General features: G+C 40.9%; 1 protein-coding gene across 1 annotated transcript; it reads left to right on the top strand.

The window, feature by feature from the left end:
• The first annotated feature begins 1756 nt into the window (after nt 1-1756).
• LOC139369438 (solute carrier family 2, facilitated glucose transporter member 11-like) lies at nt 1757-18958 on the top strand. Its single transcript, XM_071108703.1, has 12 exons — nt 1757-1780; nt 10463-10561; nt 10783-10943; nt 11039-11163; nt 11294-11423; nt 13220-13368; nt 13583-13770; nt 15105-15215; nt 15528-15629; nt 17223-17298; nt 17443-17570; nt 18178-18958. The coding sequence occupies exons 1-12, from the start codon at nt 1757-1759 to the stop codon at nt 18370-18372; spliced, it is 1488 nt and encodes a 495-aa protein (XP_070964804.1). The 3' UTR covers nt 18373-18958.
• The last annotated feature ends 770 nt before the right edge of the window (nt 18959-19728 follow it).

Here is a 19728-nt window from a genome sequence, read left to right on the forward strand (position 1 = left end):
GCATGTCAAAGCAAAAACCAAGCCATGAGGTTGAAGGAATTGTCCCTAGAGCTCCGAGACAGGATTGTGTCGAGACACAGGTCTGGGGAAGGGTACCAAATAATTACTGCAGCATTGAAGGTCCCCAAGTACATAGTGGCCTCCATCATTCGTAAATGGAAGAAGTTTGGAACCACCAAGACTCTTCCTAGAGCTGGCAGCCTGGCCAAACTGAACAATCGGGGAGAAGGGCCTTGGTCAGGGAGGTGACCAAGAACTCGATGGTCACTCTGAATGAGCTCTAGAGTTCCTCTGTGGAGATGGGAGAAACTAGAAGGACAACCATCTCTGCAGCACTCCACTAATCAGGCCTTTATGGTAGAAAGGCCAGACAGAAGCCACTCCTCAGTATAAGGCACATGACAGCCCACTTAGAGTTTGCCAAAAGGCACCTAAAGACTCCTAGACCATGAGCAACAAGATTCTCTGGTCTGATGAAACCAAGATTCAACTCTTTGGCCTGAATGCCAAGCGTCAAGTCTGGAGGAAACCTGGCACCATCCCTACGGTGAAGGATGGTGGTGGCAGCACCAAGCTGTGGGGGTGTTTTTCAGCAGCAGGGACAAGGAGACCCTAAACACACAGCCAAGACAACGCAGAAGTGGCTTCATCAGTTCTCTGAATGTCCTTGAGTGGCCAGCCAGAGCCCAGACCGGATTGAATATCTCTGGAGAGACCTGAAAATAGCTGTGCAGCAACGCTCTCCATCCAGCCTGACAGAGCTTGAGAGGATCTGCAGAGAAAAATGGTAGAAACTCCCCAAATACAAGTGCGCCAAGCTTGTAGCGTCACACCCAAGACGACTTGAGGCTGTAATTTCTGCCAAAGGTGTTTCAACAATGTACTGAGTAAAGGGTCTGAATTCTTATCTAAATGTGATATTTCTGTTTTTTGTTTTTAATAAATTAATAGAAATGTCTAAAAAACATTTTTTTCTTTGTCATTATGGGGTATTGTGTGTAGATTGATGAGGGGAAAAACAATGTAATAATTTTTCAAATAAGCTTGTAACCTAACAAAATTAGGAAAAAAGTCAAGGGGTCTGAATACTTTCCGAAGGCACTGTACGTTTGGGAAATAAGTATAGAAGGACCAGCAGAGAAACTGAGTTAGATATCAACTAACTTATTACACAATTGAGACTCATGTCTGTTACTTCACAACACTAACAGGAAGTTGCATATCTTTATTTTGGCAGGAAAATATACCATCCGTCAGACCAAGGGCAGATAGTTCCTTAATCACTGACTACGTTGTTGTCCCAAAGGTTTTTGTAAACGAATGTATACCCATGCCAACAAAAATGATATCCTGTGGAGCTATATAAAAACACATACATATACAAGTTGAAAACAGCAAAAAGATTTGTGTGGCCATACTAAACAATTACCAAATGCAATACCTACAAACAGCTCTCAGGTAGAACACCTTTCTGCCTGCCCTCTCCCTCCTCTGTCACTCTCTCTATCTTATACTCACTCTCTCTCTCTCTCTCTCTCCCTCTATCTCTCTGTCTCTTTCTCTGTCTCTCTCTCATTCCTACCTTCCCTCCAACCTCCTTCTCCCATCTTACCTCTTCTCCACTATAAGGCTCAATGATCAACCCAGTTGGCGTAAATAGTAACTATTTCAGGGACAGGGGCGGGTTGGTCGTGGGGATAAATGACCGTCTGCTCTCCTGTTCCAGTCAGCATCCCAGGGAGCCTCAAACAGAGAGATGAGAGAAGCACTCAAAAACCTGGTAGGAGCGCAGAACATCACTCACAAACTAACTGATCATGAGGCACTTGTGACAACTGCTGATGTTAAAAGAGCTTTATGAATACATTTCATTAACTGATGAGGCACACTTTGAAATTACTAATCCTTTTGTTATGTGGCACTTAGTCTATGTCAATGTTACAAACAATGTAGGCATATGCATCCAATTTGACTGTTGACAGTAGTATCAAACTTGAATCATGTCTGTGTACTGTATACCCTAATGTTGCCCTTTGTTTCAATGAGTTATGAGGTACAGTTTGGAGTGAACAGGGATTGACATTAAGGTCTGAAAGGCACTTCTCCATCGGACAAGTCAGCAGTATTTTGTTGGTCACTTCTCTCTTGCACGAAAATTTTATTTTCACACAACATTGTCAGAACCTGTTGGTCACTTAAGTAAACAACAGGGAGGAAGCAGAAACACATGTTTTACTGGCCTGCAGGGCTATGTCGAATGCACAACATTTGCATGAGTTCTGGTTATAAATGTATTTTCAAGATGTCGACACATTCTGCTCGCCCAGACCAAAAGTTATGCTTCCAGTGTTGCAGACTTTTAAAGCCAAAAGGTTCAAATAGTCTCACCACAAAAACAGGCTTTTGCTATTATACCGTCCAAAACAAGTGTATTGGTGTCAATTACAAGCGATGTGGTCGCCTGTTATTCCTCTACACGAGTTGAAAACTTGTGTAGTGTCACAGGAAAAGTTTGGCTCGTAAATCAGGCCATATTAACGCTTGTTATTATTATTTTCCACTTCATTTTTTAAACTGTCAAATCTATTTTTTAAACTTGATCTTCTCACATGTCCGTTGTGCATTTCTAGGTAACTATATCGCCTGTTTCAATTACTCTTGTTGTAAACGCCTGTTATGTATTTTGATACTTGATCTTTACACCTGTCCAGTGAGGATTTACAGGTGAATAGATCGCCTGTCTTCTGTACATGAAGATAAATGTCCTTTCCTTTCCTAGCTCTCTTTCCTCCTTTCCTTTCCTAATTTTATTTCCTAACAAATGATCTTCTTCCTATCCTTTCCTGAGCTTTCTTTCCTCATTTTCTAGCTCCCTTTTAGGGATGGGCATGAGTAATCGAGTAAACGGATGTCAAAGATCGATCTTTAACCAGAGATTTTGTTTAATACTGTAAAACTATTTGGTGGAATGTGCTTTGTGACTGCTTGAACGGACAAGTGAAATTTTGTCTTGAAGATAACGTTAATTTGCTTTGACTCTAGGGTTCCATTTATACATGCACATTTGCAGACCCAACAAAAATGAAACCAAGCCAGTTTAAATGGAAAATAGACGCAAAGCAATTATTCCACATCTGCAGCTCGTGTTGGAACACATATTTTCCTACTTCAATCAACCAGTCCATTTTTAATTTGTGATGAAGCTGTCGTCATTTGGCAAGGAATGTAGCTTGTGTATCCCATTAGTTAGATGGGATACATCTAACTGATGTATTTATAGGCATTTCTGTAGTCCTAACGGGAGCTTGTGTGCACACTCAGCATGCCTCTGTGGAGTGAGCAGTCGGAGCGCAATTGAGTGAATGGGACATGTAGGGAAAAGGGAATTTAGGGAGAAGAACGGTGTGATGCTTGGCTTGAAGCTCCTTTGCGAACTGCTGGTGCCTTTTAGAATGGGTTAGCCTAGGCTATAACCCCCCTAAACGTAAACAGGTTCCACACTGAAAATATGCAAAAACATTAGTTTGATAAAGACAAAGAGTGTGTTTTCATCAGAATCATTAAGCATATGCCTACTCGCCAAACGGATGTCCTGTCCGTAATTCATCTCCATGCAGTGTTCAATGCTGAATTCAAATTAAATGTTATAGTTCACATAAACATATTTAGCAGATTATTGCTGGTGTAGTGAAATGCTTCTTCCTAGCTCCAACAGTGCAGTAATATCTAAAAATACACAAGTCTAAAAGTAAAATAATGCAATTCCAAAATATAGAATATATGTAAATATATGGATGGGATGTATAAACATTATGGACAGTATGTGGATAGAATATGTAGTATATCTGAAGAATACGTGTGACACGAGCCTAGGGTCCTGAGATCCTCAAAAGGTTCTACACCTGCAACATGAGAGCATCCTGACCGGTTGCATCACTGCCTGGTACGGCATTTGCTCGGCCTCCGACCGCAAGGCACTTCAGAGGGTAGTGCGTACAGCCCAGTACATCACTGGGGCAAATCTGCCTGCCATCCAGGACCTCTACACCAGGCGGTGTCAGAGGAAGGCCCTACAAATTGTCAAAGACCCCAGTCACCCCAGTCATAGACTGTTCTCTCTACTACCGCATGGCAAGCGGTACCGGAGGGCCAAGTCTAGGACAAAAAGGCTTCTCAACAGTTTTTACCCACAAGCCATAAGACTCCTGAACAGGTAACCAAATGGTTACCCGGACTATTTGCATTGTGTGCCCCACCTCCCCCCAACCCCTCTTTTACGCTGCTGCTACTCTCTGTTTATCATATGCATAGTCACTTTAACTATACATTCATGTACAGTGCCTTGCGAAAGTATTCGGCCCCCTTGAACTTTGCGACCTTTTGCCACATTTCAGGCTTCAAACATAAAGATATAAAACTGTATTTTTTTGTGAAGAATCAACAACAAGTGGGACACAATCATGAAGTGGAACGACATTTATGGGATATTTCAAACTTTTTTAACAAATCAAAAACTGAAAAATTGGGCGTGCAAAATTATTCAGCCCCTTTACTTTCAGTGCAGCAAACTCTCTCCAGAAGTTCAGTGAGGATCTCTGAATGATCCAATGTTGACCTAAATGACTAATGATGATAAATACAATCCACCTGTGTGTAATCAAGTCTCCGTATAAATGCACCTGCACTGTGATAGTCTCAGAGGTCCGTTAAAAGCGCAGAGAGCATCATGAAGAACAAGGAACACACCAGGCAGGTCCGAGATACTGTTGTGAAGAAGTTTAAAGCCGGATTTGGATACAAAAAGATTTCCCAAGCTTTAAACATCCCAAGAAGCACTGTGCAAGCGATAACATTGAAATGGAAGGAGTATCAGACCACTGCAAATCTACCAAGACCTGGCCGTCCCTCTAAACTTTCAGCTCATACAAGGAGAAGACTGATCAGAGATGCAGCCAAGAGGCCCATGATCACTCTGGGTGAACTGCAGAGATCTACAGCTGAGGTGGGAGACTCTGTCCATAGGACAACAATCAGTCGTATATTGCACAAATCTGGCCTTTATGGAAGAGTGGCAAGAAGAAAGCCATTTCTTAAAGATATCCATAAAAAGTGTTGTTTAAAGTTTGCCACAAGCCACCTGGGAGACACACCAAACATGTGGAAGAAGGTGCTCTGGTCAGATGAAACCAAAATTGAACTTTTTGGCAACAATGCAAAACGTTATGTTTGGCGTAAAAGCAACACAGCTGAACACACCATCCCCACTGTCAAACATGGTGGTGGCAGCATCATGGTTTGGGCCTGCTTTTCTTCAGCAGGGACAGGGAAGATGGTTAAAATTGATGGGAAGATGGATGGAGCCAAATACAGGACCATTCTGGAAGAAAACCTGATGGAGTCTGCAAAAGACCTGAGACTGGGACGGAGATTTGTCTTCCAACAAGACAATGATCCAAAACATAAAGCAAAATCTACAATGGAATGGTTCAAAAATAAACATATCCAGGTGTTAGAATGGCAAAGTCAAAGTCCAGACCTGAATCCAATCGAGAATCTGTGGAAAGAACTGAAAACTGCTGTTCACAAATGCTCTCCATCCAACCTCACTGAGCTCGAGCTGTTTTGCAAGGAGGAATGGGAAAAAATGTCAGTCTCTCGATGTGCAAAACTGATAGAGACATACCCCAAGCGACTTACAGCTGTAATCGCAGCAAAAGGTGGCGCTACAAAGTATTAACTTAAGGGGGCTGAATAATTTTGCACGCCCAATTTTTCAGTTTTTGATTTGTTAAAAAAGTTTGAAATATCCAATAAATGTCGTTCCACTTCATGATTGTGTCCCACTTGTTGTTGATTCTTCACAAAAAAATACAGTTTTATATCTTTATGTTTGAAGCCTGAAATATGGCAAAAGGTCGCAAAGTTCAAGGGGGCCGAATACTTTCGCAAGGCACTGTACATGCTACCTCAATTGGCCCGACCAACCAGTGCTCCCGCACGTTGGCTAACCGGGCTATCTGCATTGTGTCCCACCACCCACCAACCCCTCTTTTTACTCTACTGCTACTCTCTGTTCATCATATACAGTGGGGCAAAAAAGTACTGTATTTAGTCAGCCACCAATTGTGCAAGTTCTCCCACTTAAAAAGATGATAGAGGCCTGTAATTTTCATCACAGGTACACTTTAACTATGACAGACAAAATGAAAAAAAAAATCCAGAAAATCACATTGTAGGATTTTTAATGAATTTGTTTGCATATTATGGTGGAAAATAAGTATTTGGTCACCTACAAACAAGCAAGATTTCTGGCTCTCACAGACCTGTAACTTCTGTCCTTTGACAGCTCTTTGGTCTTGGCCATAGTGGAGTTTGGAGTGTGACTGTTTGAGGTTGTGGACAGGTGTCTTTTATACTGATAACAAGTTCAAACAGGTGCCATTAATACAGGTGACGAGTGGAGGACAGAGGAGCCTCTTAAAGAAGAAGTTACAGGTCTGTGAGAGCCAGAAATCTTGCTTGTTTGTAGGTGACCAAATACTTATTTTCCACCATAATTTGCAAATAAATTCATTAAAAATCCTACAATGTGATTTTCTGGATTTATTTCTTCTCATTTTGTCTGTCATAGTTGAAGTGTACCTATGATGAAAATTACAGGCCTCTCTCATCTTTTTAAGTTCTAGAACTTGCACAATTGGTGACTGACTAAATACTTTTTTGCCCCACTGTATGCATAGTCACTTTAACCATACCTACATGTGCATACTACCTCAATAAGCCTGTCTAACCAGTGTCTGTATATCGCCTTGCTACTGTTATTTTCAAATTTATTTTTAGTGTTGTTTTATTTCTTTACTTACCTACATACACACACACACAAACATACCTTTTTTTTGCACTAGAGCCTGTAAGTAAGCATTTCACTGTTATATTCGGCGCACGTGACAAATAAACTTTGATTTGATTTGAATACGTAGGACAGAATAGTATATATACAGCAAAAGTTGAATAGGATGGACCAGAAGTAAACATTATTCCATTTTTATTTTGGAAAAATGTTTGATCCTATTTTAAACTGATATATCATTGTTTTTTTTTACTATAAATTAGATGTGTCTTGACTGTGACAACGGCTCGGGTAATAAGAGCGTCTTGTCTTCTAAATTAACAAAGCAAGGCTATTGCACAGCCACAAGCTTCTACAAGCAAGCGCCACTGCTGAGGTTACTGCCTTTCTTAACATGGTGTTCTGAGATATAATATCGACATTATGGTTTCAATGAATTCATCTTAAACGCCACTTGCTTTTTTATTGACTGAATATATATGGGGCAATTTAGCAATTAGGATTTGTTGTCTGTAATGGTTATGATACATGTTGCATTGTTGCAACCTGTTGGCATATACTGTAGATAAATCCGCGAATATGTTTTTTCCATTTGAGTATTCCAGCACTCTAAAAAAAAAAAAATGTGAGTAGTTAGCAGTCAAAAAAATCCCTACTCCCTTTCCTCCTTTCCTTTCCACCTTTCTTATCTCCATTTCCTCCTTTCCTTTCTTAGCTCTTTTGGGTAGTTTTGCTTCCTTGCTCCTTTCCTTCTTTCCTTTTCTTTCTAAGCTTTCTGAGCTTCCTTGACTTGCTCCCTTTTTTTGTCTTCTAGATTCCTTTCCTTCTTTCCTTCTTTCCTATCCCCTTTCCTCCCCTCCTTTCCTAGCTCTTTTTCATCCTTTCCTTTTGTAGCTTAATTTCCTCCTTTCCTAGCTCACTTTCCTTATTTCCTTTCCTATCTCCTTTTCCTCTTTTCCTTTCCTACCTCAATTTCCTCATTTCCTATTCTTCCTCCTTTCCTTTCCTCCTAACCATTCTATGCTTCCTTTACAAGCCCCATTTCCTCCTTTCCTAGTTTGTTTTCCACATTTCCTAGCTCCCTTTCTTTGATCCTTTCCTCCCCTCCTTTGCTTTGCTAGCTTTGTTTCCTGCTATCCTTTCCTAACTAATTTTCCTTCCCTTGCTTCCTTTCCTTTCCTCCTTTTCCTAGCCCCCTTTCTGTTCCTCCTTACCTAGCTTCATTTCCTTGCTCTTGTTCTTTCCTCCCATCCTAACCTTTCCTAGCTCCCTTTCCTCCTATCCTGTCCTAGCTCCCTTTCCTAATTTTCTTTCCTCATTTCCTAGAATGGATTAAAGTGAGCTAGAAAAGGAGGTAAAGGAAGCTAGGAAAGGATAGGAGGAAGGAAAGGGAACTAGGAAAGGAGGAGAGGAAAGGAAGTAAATGGAAAAGCTAGGGAAGAAAAGGGAGCAAGGAAAGTATAGGAGGAAAGGAAAGTAGCTATGAGAGGAAATTAGATAATGAAAGGAAGCTAGGAAAAGGAAGGAGGAAAGGAAGCTGGTAAAGTAAAGGGAAGAAATTGAGCTAGAAAAATAAATAAGGAAAGAGAGCTAAAAAAGGAAGGAAAGAAAGAGAGCTAAGAAAGGATGGGTGGAAATGGCGCTAGGAAAGGAAGTTAGGAAAGGAAAGGCAGAAAGATTGCTAGGAAAGGACAGGAAATGAATCTCAGCATGGATAAGAGAAAAGGAAAGGAATCCCATACAAGTCATGGTATCGATATTAGCATTTTTTGCATTATGCTCTAATTAACCAATAAAGCACGAGGGAGTGTGGTATATGACCAATATACCACTAAGGCCTGTTCTTTGAGCGACACAACGCGGAGTGCCTGGATGCAGCCCTTAGCCGTGGTATATTGGCTATATACCACAAAGCCCAGAGGTGCCTTATTTCTATTATAAACTGGTTACCAACCTTATTAGAGCAGTAAAAATAAATGCTTTGTCATACCTGTTGTATATGGTCTAATATACCACAACTGTCAGCCAATCAGCATTCAGGGCTCGAACCATCCAGTTTGTAATCATCTATAAGTGACTTTGTCAGCTTTACACTCAATTTTAGAGCTTGGTGCTTCACAATAAATTTTAGATTGTTTTGGATGATTTGGACATCATGCACGAAATATGCTAATATCTACACCACTTAAATGGGATTTGTGAAAACAGTGCCAGGGAAACTAAACCAAAGCATGGATTGCTGTCATACCTTGTCCATAGATTGCTTACAAGGTAAAGAAACCAATGTGTCATTTTATAATTCCGGTGGACTATTCCTTTAATGTTAAATACAATACCTGAAACATGCACTATGCAGAAATAGCTCCTGCATTTTCTGATTGCTACAATTCTAATAGTTCACCTAATTTCAGTTTATTTTTTAAAAAATAGGCAAGTATAGTGTAGAGAGTCATTGTACCATCTAAATGCTGTGAAATATGTGTTTTCAGCTGTTTGAGACTGGTGTACAAAACCGAAAGTAAAAGACACAAAAATAAACTTAAGAATAGGAAGCATAAAAATAGTGCACGTAGAACCGATCTACCGCTTCTTAGACTTGCTTTCAATGACAATGGCAGATCTATACCTCATATTTCTATGTGAATTTGGTCAGTTTTCTCAAAAGGTTGCATATTGTAGCTTTAAATGTACACTAAGTGTACATTTAAAGCTGTGTGAACGCTATGTGAACGCTATGATCCCTTATTGATGTCACTTGTTAAATCCACTTCAATCAGTGTAGATGAAGAGTAGGAGGCAGGTTAAAGAAGGGTTGAAATGTTTGTTATGACAACTAAGACATGGATTGTGTGGCATTCATAGGGTGAATGGGCAAGACAAAAGACTTAAGTGCCTTGAAAGGGTTATGGTAGTAGATGCCAGGCGCACTGGTTTGTGTCAAGAACTGCAATGTTGTTGGGTTTTTTCATGCTCAACAGTGTGTACCAAGAAAGGTCCACCACCCAAAGCACATCCAGCCAACTTCACACGGTGGGAAGCATTGTGGGAAGCATTGGAGCATCCCTGTGGAAACACTTTCGACACCTTGTAGAGTCCATGCCCCAACGAATTGAGGCTGTTCTGAGGGCAAGGGGGCGGGGGACGACGACATTTAAACAGGGGAATATTTGTTTGAAAAGTTGTTTGATGTACAGAAGACAGGTGGTCTATTCACCTGTAAATGCACACTGGACATTCACAACACGTGTGTAGTTTAATACCAGGCGACAACACCGCTTGTAATAGATACCAATCCAATGCGTTTTCAAGGTGAGACGATTTCAACCTATTGGCTTTCCATACCCAATGTAGCCCCAATGTTAGGCTACTGGAATTCAGTTGTGAAAAATCACCTGCCAAATTGGGAAACCACAGAACAGGCTCAACTTGCCCGCCTGCCATAAATGCCATAAATTGTCCGTCTTTTACTTCAACAATGGGGATTTTAGGCTTACTGGAATTCTTTGCAGTTTTGTTGTTTTCAGAAAAAGAAAACAGCCCAGTTCACTTGCCCCAGGTAAAATGGCAACCATTAAGGTCAATCCCTGGTATAGACATCATTTTGTATTCTAGGTGCGGTACTGGAGGCTTTACCTGTTGACGTTGGTATTGGGAATTGGGGGATCATTTCAATTGGGGATGCAAGTTTCCATCATGGCTTCTCCAGCTGAGGTAAGAAAGAATACTGACGGCCAGCTCTGAGCTCTGTAGTGTTCAGTATTTGCTGTGAGGAGCTAAGGGATCAAAGTTAATGTACACAATGCATAATATGAGTAATAACATATGGATCACAACATCTGGCCATGCCATTGCCATCAGGAATAAACATATTATTCTTTGAGCCAAATCTCATTGGAGTAAACCAGTGTCTCTCCCTCTCTGTGTGTCTGTAGCACATCCAGAGCTTTGTGAACCAGACCTGGCTGAGGAGGTATGAGGTTCCAGTAAGCGATTCAACCAACATGCTCATCTGGTCTTTCATAGTGTCTGTGTTCAGCCTGGGAGGATGGGTCGGGGCTATACACAGTGGCAGCCTCCCTGTCACCTATGGCAGGTCAGACACTGTACACGATACACACACCCAGGAAGTGTTGTTTTCATACTAACTAATGAGGATACCCCTAATGTCTCTTCTGTCTGGATTTGCAGGAAGAAAGTCCTGCTGTTCAACAACATAGTGGCCCTCGTAGCCGCTGTACTGATGGTCTTCAGTCCCATGGCCAAGTCCTTTGAGATGATCCTGCTGGGCAGATTTCTCTATGGATATAATGCTGGTATGTGTCTGTTTTGTCTCATGTGTGTGTACTTTATTGTGAGAATGTCGGGGCAGCCCGTGGTACTAGTGTTTGTAACATCTCTTGCGCCTTTCTACCTGGCCTCTCCCTCTCTTGCTTTCTTTCTCAGGCCTGGGGTGGAACGTGCAACTGATGTATCTGGGCGAGAGTTCACCCAAGAAGCTGAGAGGATTCCTGACCATCACCATCACCATCTTCAGTAGCCTGGGGAAAGTCACGGGTCAGATTGTTGGAATCAAGTCAGTATCATCAATGTTATTATTTTTTTATTTTTTTATTTAACTAGGCAAGAACAAATTCTTATTTACAATGACGGACAGTGGGTTAACTGCCTTGTTCAGGGGCAGAACGACAGATGCTTACCTTGTCAGCTCGGGGATTCGATCGGTTTGATTCGATTTCGGTTACTGGCCCAATACTCTAACCACTAGGCTACCTGCCGCCTGAGTACCTACCGTCCTGAGTCTTCTCCACTTTAGATCGAATCTACTCACTCTCACATGTCCCTGTCCTGGCCATTGGCATGTATTCATGATGCCAGGGGAAGCCAGGCTTCACCAAAAAATTGAACAAGAAAAAAACATATAAAATAATGGTCAAAAAGAGTATTATACTGTTGCCACCCGTAGCATTGAATGCAAGGGAAGCCTGCGAGCATTTGGCCTCCCTTGATATTTTTTTTTAATACAATAATAGCGTTCAGCTAAACTGAGTGAGCTCATCTGTGAATGGTCCTGGAGCACAAAAAAAAGTATGAAGGGAAGCCAGTTTGGATTTGGCTTCACACCAATCACATCACATCAAGTCCAACGTTATTGACAGAAAAAAAACAGTTGTTGCTTGATGTGTTGTTATCCTCCAGTGCCTAGCTAGCCAGCTAAAATTGGCCCTTTCCTAAATTAGCCATGGATGGAGATAGGGATTTGGACTTGTCATTTTACTTAATTCTAAGTACTGGCCAATGATTATAACGGCAATTCTGATCCAACCACAAATTCATACATTGTGTCTCTGGCCTGAGAGGATGGAAGTTTAATATGTAGCTAAATGAAGTAGGCTAATGTTAAATAGCTGGCTAAGCGTTTGCCAATGAAAGGAAGTTAGGCTAGCGAGCAAGCATTTTAACCAGGTAGCCTAGGACAACAAAACTAAAATAGTGTACTGTATGACAGTTTCGTCAACATCAAAGAGAGGAGGATGGCATTGGCGTTTCTCTACAAGTAGGGTGAGTCTATATGTCTTTTCTACTTACACACACACACACACACACACACACACAGTCATCCGCACCATGGACTGCCACATGATATTTAGCTTATGTTGATTGGACTAAATAGTTTTGGGAATCTTTTAGTTGTCACTGTACTAGACTAAGCATAGGTGATTTGATGATGCTGAAATGGTGCTGGAATAGTGAAGGCAGCTCCTGTTTTCTTTGCGACTCTCCACTCTGTGGTTCTAAATCAATAGTTGTTTATTAGTCAGAAAATGTCGGAAACATTAACTTGCTTGTAACGGTTTGTTACATGCAATATGCTTTGTGGACTTCACCTGACAGAGGTTGCTCTCCGGTTTTGTGATGAAACAAAGGTGTAGTTGAATTTATTCTGCCACTGTGTCTTCTTATTGTCTCGACCTTAAGCCTATACTGTATATAACTGTGGCAAGGCGTGTAGGTTATAGAGCAAACAATGCAATTATCACAACACATAGGTTGTATTATGGCTTTTTTCTCCTGGTTTACCTTTCCCAGTGATTCTACCCACGCACCATTACTGGTCCTTGCCAAACTGAAATACAAGATTCTGATTATTCAAAATGTCATCATGTTGTGAGCACGACGTGCAAATTGTGTGAGACAATTGTGTGAAACACCAATAATATATTCAAATTTAGTTGCAGAACTTTGGCTAGAAAGTTCAATTATCAAAAGATGTAAATATCGCGCGCACACACGCACACGCGCACGCACCCACACACACACACTATCTCACCTTCTCTCTGTCTCACTCTCTCTTTCTCTCTCTCTTTGCAGGGAGCTGATGGGTACCGAAGACATGTGGCCCTGGCTCATGGCCCTTGGTGGCCTCCCTGCCATCCTCCAATTTGTGACCTTGTTGTTCTTCCCTGAGGCTCCCCGCTACCTATACATCGACAAGGGAGACACTGAGGGCTGCAGAAAAGGTATAGGTCCAGTCCAGGCATGGTCTATAACATTACATTACAGTCAAACACATCACAGGGAGGGGGGAGGGCTTGTCATGTTCTTGTTGTATTTATCATTTAATTACTTGATTTTAGATAATGAAGTATTTTAAGGCAATCAGAGAGAGTAAGTTTTCTATTGCTTTGATTGATCAGCAAATTATGAATCTTTGTGTGTGTGTTTGTTCAATAGCCCTGCACTGGCTGTGGCAGGAGCATGACCTGCAGATGGAGATGGATGAAATGGGGAAGGAGAGAGCGAGCATGCAGGGCCAGAATGTTAAGACCATTTGGGATGTACTGACTTCTCGCTGTGTCAGGTGGCAGCTGCTGGTTCTGGTCATCCCCTGTGCCGGTGTTCAGTTCTGTGGGTTTAACGCGGTGTGGCCAATACCATTTTCAAACTATTATGCAGACTGAAATCATTATGTGCTTGCTCAGATATTTTCTTTTCACATTGTCCTCTCCAGCACGGTTCCAGCAACAACGTGTTGGTGTAACCATGCCAGCGCAGTACAATTCAGCTCGGTCCAAAAGGGCAAAATATTGATCTACGTTCATGGCAATTATACGCTACCGTTCAAACGTTTGGGGTCACTTAGAAAACTCCATGTTTTTGAAAGAAAAGCACATTTTTTGTCCATTAAAATAACATCAAATTGATCAGAAATACAGTGTAGACATTGTTAATGTTGTAAATGACTATTGTAGGTGGAAACGGCAGATTTTTTTATGGAATATCTACATAGGTGTACAGAGGCCCATTATCAGCAACCATCACTCCTGTGTTCCAATGGCATGTTGTGTTAGCTAATCCAAGTTTAGGATTTTATAAGGCTAATTGATCATTAGAAAACCCTTTTGCAATTATGTTAACACAGCTGAAAACTGTTGTGCTGACTAAAAAGCAATAAAACTGGCCTTCTTTAGACTAGTTGAGTATCTGGAGCATCAGCATTTGTGTGTTCGATTACAGGATCAAAATGGCCAGAAACAAATAACTTTCTTCTGAAACTCATCAGTCTGTTCTTGTTCTGAGAAATTAAGGCTATTCCATGTGAGAAATTGCCAAGAAACTGAAGCTCTGGTACAGCGCTGTGTACTACTCCCTTCACTGAACAGCGCAAATTGTTTCTAACCAGAATAGGAAAAGGAGTGGGAGGCCCCGGTGCACAACTGAGCAAGAGGACAAGTACATTAGAGTGTCTAGTTTGAGAAACAAGACGCCTCACATGTCCTCAACTGGCAGCTTCATTAAATATAAACACCAGTCTCAAGGTCAACAGTTAAGAGGCGATTCTGGGATGCTGACCTTCTAGGCAGAGTTGCAAAGAAAAAGCGTGCCATTGGAACACAGGAGTGATGGTTTCTATGTAGATATTCCATTAAAAATCTGCTGTTTCCAGCTACAATAGTAATTTACAACATTAATGATGTCTACACTATATTTCTGATCAATTTGATGTTATTTTAACAGACAAAAAAATAGATTTTCTTTCAAAAACAAGGACATTTCTAAGTGAGCCCAAACTTTTGAACGGTAGTGTACATTTAATGTAAATGCATTATAATTAACTGATAATGTCATTCTGTATTCTTAATCAAACTTAAGAACTGTTCCAATTTTCCAGCTAAGCCCCCTTCTTGCTCTACATTTTCTCGTCGTTCTCCTTTCATCTCATCGTCTCCACAATTACCCAAAATGTGTTCTATAGATTTATTTCTACGCTTTTGACATCTTCGGTGAAGCTGGAGTAGCAGAGGACAAGATGCATTACCTGTCCATTGGCATCGGAACAACAGATCTCATCACCATCACTCTCTGTGTAAGTACCATACCATAGGTCATATAGCAGAGAATAACATTACTGTCTGTAACTGACCCGAGTCCTAAAAAGTGTTTGAAATTGAGAATCTTGTTTGAACATGCTTTTTAGTCCAGGTCTAGGCTTAATCTGTGTCCGGATGACTTCCTTTCCCTTGATCAAGCCTTGTTGTCGCACAATCAGTCTTTTTGTGTCCATAGATATACTCACAAATGTTAATAATATAAATTATATTGTTTTGTTTATGTAATTTATATTGTTTTGTTTCTATAATGTGTTTACAATACATTACGGGTTGTGTCGTGGGGCCAGTCTCTGTTGATCGACCGCGCGGGAAGGAAGATGCTGATGGGCTATGGCTACCTGTTGATGGGAGTCATCATGTCCATCCTGATTGTTATGCTGTCTATCAAGGTAACTAACAGGTCAAATCTTCAGGGCTTTTCTGGGTTGTTCTTTCAAATTATAATAATATATGCCAGCTAGCTGACATTTACTCACCAAGCTAAAAACCCCAAATCAACTTACAGTGGCAAGAAAAAGTATGTGTATTTCAGCATAAATTGGTCATAACATAACATCTTCATCTACAGTATGTCACAACAATAGACAAACACAGTCTGCTTAAACAAATAACACTCATAAAATTATACATTTTCATGTCTTTATTGAACACACTGTGTAAACATTCATATTGCAGGGTGGGAAAAGTGTGGGAACCCTTGAATTTAGTAACTGTTTGACCCTCCTTTGGCAGCAATAACCTCAACCAAACATTTTCTGTAGTTGCGGATCAGACCTGCACAGTGGTCAGGAGGAATTTTGGACCATTCCTCTTTACAAAACTGTTTCAGTTCAGCAATATCCAATGTCAGCAATAATGGTGTGAACTGCTCTATTGAGGTCATGCCACAGCATCTCAATCTGGTTGAGGTCAGGACTCTGACTGGGCCAGTCCAGAAGGTGTATTTTCTTCTGTTGAAGCCCTTCTGTTGTTGATTTACTTCTGTGTTTTGGGTCATTGTCCTGTTGCTTCACCCAACTTCTGTTGAGCTTCAATTGGCAGACAGATAGCCTAACATTCTCCTATAAAATGTCACGATAATCTTGGGAATTCATTTTTCCGTCGATGATAGCAAGCTGTCCAGGCCCTGAGGCAGCAAAGCAGCCCCAAACCATGATGCTCCCTCCACCATACTTTACAGTTGGGATGAGATTTTGATTTTGGTGTGACTCTTCAACAGAGATGTTAGCATGTTCCAGAGATTTCTGTAAGTCTTTAGCTGACACTAGGATTCTTAACCCCATTGAGCATTCTGCGCTGTGCTCTTGCAATCATCTTTGCAGGACGGCCACTCATAGGGAGAGTAGCAACAGTGCTAAACTTTCTCCATTTATAAACAATTTGTCTTCGCGTGGACTGATGAACATCAAGGCTTTTAGAGATACTTTTGTAACCCTTTCCAGCTTTATGCAAGTCAACAATTCTTAATCTTAGGTCTGCTGAGATCTCTTTAGTTCGAGGCATGGTTCACATCAGGCAATGCTTCTTGTGAATAGCAAACGCACATTTTGCGAGTGTTTTTTATAGGGCAAGGCAGCTCTAACCAACATCTCCAATCTCGTCTCATTGATTGAACTCCAGGTTAGCTGACTCCTGACTCCAATTAGCCTTGGGGTTCACATACGTTTTCCAACCCACACTGTGAATGTTTAAATTATGTATTCAATATAAACAAGAAAAATACAATAATGTGTGTTATTAGTTTCGGCACACTGTGTTTGTCTATTGTTGTGACTTAGATGAAGATCAGATCAAATTTGATGACCAATTTCTGCAGAAATCCAGGTAATTTCAAAGGGTTCACATACTTTTTCTTGCCACTGTATACATGTACATGATGTGATTCCTGATGAAATTGAACCCACAGCTCTGATGTTGCTGGTGCCATGCCATAGAAGAAGGGCCAAGCATGAGATCCAATACAGTTCTTTGTCTCTCAACAGGACCTGTACTCATGGGTCCCGTATGCTAACATCGCCCTCATCTTCTCTGTCATCTGCGTTTATGGACTAGGACCTTGTGAGTTCTCAAAAAATGATAGTCCCCTCATGAGTCATATTTCACAAGTCTACACCTGTAGTCTGAGTGGTTTGTGGTTGTGGCTAGCTAAGTGAGCAAACCCCAGACGGAGTTATTTGTCATGGTACTAAATTCTCTTCCTAGCTGGAATAGCCAGCATCCTCCCTGCAGATATCTTCCTGCAGGCCTGGAGACCGTCCGCTTACGTCATTAGCGGCTCCATCAACTGGTTAAGCCTGTTCTTGATTGGAATGTTCTTCCCCTTCCTAGTGGTGAGATACTTACTGGTCTAAGTCTTCATGCACACACTTGATGATTGGAACATACCCTTTTTTCACAATGGAAACAAATCGAGCCGAGCCAAGTCAAACTGTACTGGGCTGGCCTGGTTACATATCCACCATAACTGCTCGGACTGTGCTGGAAAGGACAGTGTAAAAAGAAAACCTTCAAACGAGCATAGTATGGTTCAGGTCACCCCCTATAGTGTGAGTCAAGCATTAGAACACACTTGACATACTGTAGCAAGCAATAAGCCTGCATTTTACTGAAAATAAAATAAATAAGATAAATGCTCATGGATTGTGGTAGACGGTTTCTGAAAGTCTTTCTTTTTTCTGTCATATGCAGGCTAATGGGCTACACGTGTCCCCTGACAGAGGGTCAGTGAGTTACTGTAGATCCTGGTCCCGGGGACCCGAAGGGGTGCACATTTTAGCTCTTGCCCTAGCACTACACCCCTGATTCCACTTGTCAACTCATCATCAAACTGTTGATTAGTTGAATCGAGTGTGCTTGGACTCATCAGCGGCTCCATCAAGAAACACTGCTGTAGATCTATGGATCTGTTTAACATTGGTATTTGTGTGCCCCATGTAGGATGGACTGGGCCAGTTCTGCTTCCTGATCTTTGTAGCATACTGCCTCTTCAGCGCAGTGTTTGTACTCTACTTCATCCCAGAGACCAAAGGCAAGGGCATGGTGGAGATCATGGATGACTTTAACAAACTCAACTACAAGAACAGGGGAACAGACACCGAAAAGGCTGACTTTGTTATGGCAACTAAATTTTAAAGAAATGTATTGAGTGGCTTGAGCGATATTGGTACACTCTTAGAAAAAAAGGGTTCCAAAAGGGTTCTTCGGCTATCCCCATAGGAGCACCCTTTTTTGTTCCAGGTAGAACCCTCTGTGGAAAGGGTTATGTTTGGATAGAAGTGCTAAGAGATGTACTTTGTTTAGTTGTTATTTTGAATGTGGCTTTACAGCAAAAAATCTGTCATAACGCTGTTCTTACATTCTAGTCAGGGGTCCTATATAGGGCTGTGGTGGTCATGAAATTTTGTCAGCAGATGATTGTCAAGCAAATAACTACCGGTCTCAGGGTAATTGACCGTTAATGAACATAAATACATTTAGCATCTCCTGGCTTCCACTCATAGCCTACAAGCCTAATGCAAACCTTTGGAACATCTACATTAAATAAAGTCTAATACATCCATGAAATATTGCCCACACCATCACAATAAATCCATTATTTATTTTAGACAGGTCTAAAGAAACATGATATGAAGAAAATGTTGTCTATTTCAGAAGAACATAATAGCATACTCTGAGTTGTCCTTTTGTTAGGCCCTGATCTGGCTATGCCATTGTTGCTGTGGGCTACACTAGTTCATTTAGCAGACAAGATTTGCTTAGAATTCCGTGGCATTATTCTATATTATTTCATAGTATGAAGAATAAAATTGAACATAGCTGAATAAAATAGAAATGATATTTTCTCCAAAGGATTTGAGGGAGTGTGCACATGTGGCTATTCTGTGTTGAGTGCTTAAGGAAACAGCTACTCCTATATGCTTACTTTAGAGTTATTTATGTTGAACTATTCTGTGCGAGTTATAAATATTCCAAACATAGTCTGAGACAGTTGTGGGATACGATAGATCCCAAATGAATAGAACCACTATCATTTAAAAAAACTCTTTTAAACTATGAGCCTGACGCAACAGATGAGAACGTTAAGTTTAAAGGGTTGATAAACGATTGGGTTATTTCTTCACATTATAAGCGCAGCAATGCGCACACTATACAACGGATTTTGTAAAGCTGTATCAATTACATATTACCTTGCAATGAACATTTTAAAAAGTATATTCATATCAAATCAAATTTGGAATGTGAAATGTTTTTGCTATCCAGGTTAAAGGGAAAGTTTGACTGCTGCTACGTGTGTCATAGGGTTATCATACATATATGGTGGATGATATTGTAAAAACAAATAATAATAATAACTCTCTATAGCTACTGTATGTTGAGAGAGTATTCTACTGTATTTCTAGATCATTTCATAAAGCTATATTGGCAAATGATCCAACTGTTGTTTTGAATGGTGTGTAATATTGAATTGTTTAGAACAGATTGTGATAA

Source organism: Oncorhynchus clarkii, chromosome 17 (assembly GCF_045791955.1).
Source record: "Oncorhynchus clarkii lewisi isolate Uvic-CL-2024 chromosome 17, UVic_Ocla_1.0, whole genome shotgun sequence".
Taxonomy (NCBI): Eukaryota; Metazoa; Chordata; class Actinopteri; order Salmoniformes; family Salmonidae; genus Oncorhynchus; species Oncorhynchus clarkii.

Coding starts and splice junctions, on each gene's coding strand:
- LOC139369438 (XM_071108703.1), top strand. CDS start 1,757: ATGAGAGAAGCACTCAAAAACCTG. Junction 10,944..11,038: donor CTCCCTGTCACCTATGGCAG/GTCAGACACTGT, acceptor CTGGATTTGCAG/GAAGAAAGTCCTGCTGTTCA. Junction 15,216..15,527: donor TCATCACCATCACTCTCTGT/GTAAGTACCATA, acceptor TCGTGGGGCCAG/TCTCTGTTGATCGACCGCGC.